We start from the raw sequence: 1,189 nt of genomic DNA, 5'->3' as shown, positions 1-1,189 counted from the left end.
TTGCGTGAGAACGGAGGCCCGGGGTCAGGCGGGTAGGGCAGGGTCATCTCCCACTTTGTGTGGTGGGGTGGGAGAAGCAGTGGTCAGGCTGGGCTGGTGTGAGGGGATGGGATGGGGCATCCAGGGAAAGGAATGGGCCTGTGCTGGTAAAACAAAACCTTGCTGACTCCTGGTGCTGAGAGAAGGCACAATGCTTGGAGACCAAAGGCAGCGTGCTGCCAGCATCCACAGTGCACAGTGTGCTGGGAAAAGGGACCTCCTCCTAACCCTGCTGACTTTCCTCTTGGTCTTTCTCTGTAAGCATCCTCAATCCAGTCCCTGCAAGTGTCTGTGGTGGGGGCAATGGGCTCCAGTGAAGCTGTGACATCTCCCAGCTGCCCCTCACGTTGCCTGTCTCCAGCTGGCATCACCCTTCCTGCCAGTGCTCCTGAATAAGGCACCAGGTTTCTTGTCAGCCTTCGCTTTCCTGCCCTTTACACCATCTCCGCTGTTTTCTTGCAGGGGTGTGAACACCTTTTCTCCGGAGGGAAGGCTGTTCCAAGTGGAGTATGCCATCGAGGCCATTAAGGTACTGTCAGCTCTGGCTGTGATGTTAAGGGCTCTTTGGATCCCAGAGCCTGGGTTTGGGCAGAAATAACGCGGTCAGGTTGTGTTCCTTTGGGCTGTGCAGTGAGGCAGGGTTTGACTGGTTCCCAGGGCTGTATGTGACGCTGAGCAGGAGCCCCTGCCTTTCCTCATAGGTGCTGTTCCTGCGTGCCACTGCCCTGGCAGCTCCTTGCCAGCCTTTCCCCTCTGGCAGTGGAAGAGCTGAGTGCCAGCGTTTGACTCCTGTCCTGCTAAACCCACAGCTCTGCTCTTTTGTGGCTCGGGAAGAATCAACAGCCATCGATTTCCCCCAAATTTTCCCTTTCCCAGTCTCCTACCAACCAATTTAGCCCCAAACCAAACACAATCTGAAGATGCTAATCCCCAGATCAAATCTGGGAGAGGTCCTGAACACCCGTACCCCGTGGCTCTGCCCGTAGAAGCTCACCCTGCCAGCGCTTTGTGCGCTTCGTGTCCTTAAACCCTTGTCTAAGAGCAGAGGAGTGCTCTGCTTTTTCTTTCCCTCAGCACACGCAGTGTTCCCTTTTGATCTGTGGGCTTTGTAAACACGGAGTCACCTAAAAAACCCCGAAATGGCAACTTT

General features: G+C 55.3%; 1 protein-coding gene across 1 annotated transcript in view; it reads left to right on the top strand.

The window, feature by feature from the left end:
• Window positions 1–501: 501 nt before the first annotated feature.
• The window catches only part of PSMA5 (proteasome (prosome, macropain) subunit, alpha type, 5), a gene marked incomplete at its 5' end in the record, with an annotated part of 11,039 nt that continues 10,351 nt past the window's right edge, over window positions 502–1,189 (top strand). The window contains one exon of the mRNA XM_010191834.1: window positions 502–568. Coding sequence (XP_010190136.1) covers window positions 502–568 — 67 coding nt within the window. The remainder of the gene's footprint in view (window positions 569–1,189) is intronic.

The sequence above is a fragment of the Mesitornis unicolor genome, unplaced genomic scaffold (genome assembly GCF_000695765.1).
Source record: "Mesitornis unicolor isolate BGI_N332 unplaced genomic scaffold, ASM69576v1 scaffold7369, whole genome shotgun sequence".
Lineage (NCBI taxonomy): Eukaryota > Metazoa > Chordata > Aves > Mesitornithiformes > Mesitornithidae > Mesitornis > Mesitornis unicolor.
The sequence above is the reverse complement of the archived record's forward strand: the minus strand, read 5'-3'. Positions and strand labels throughout refer to the sequence as shown.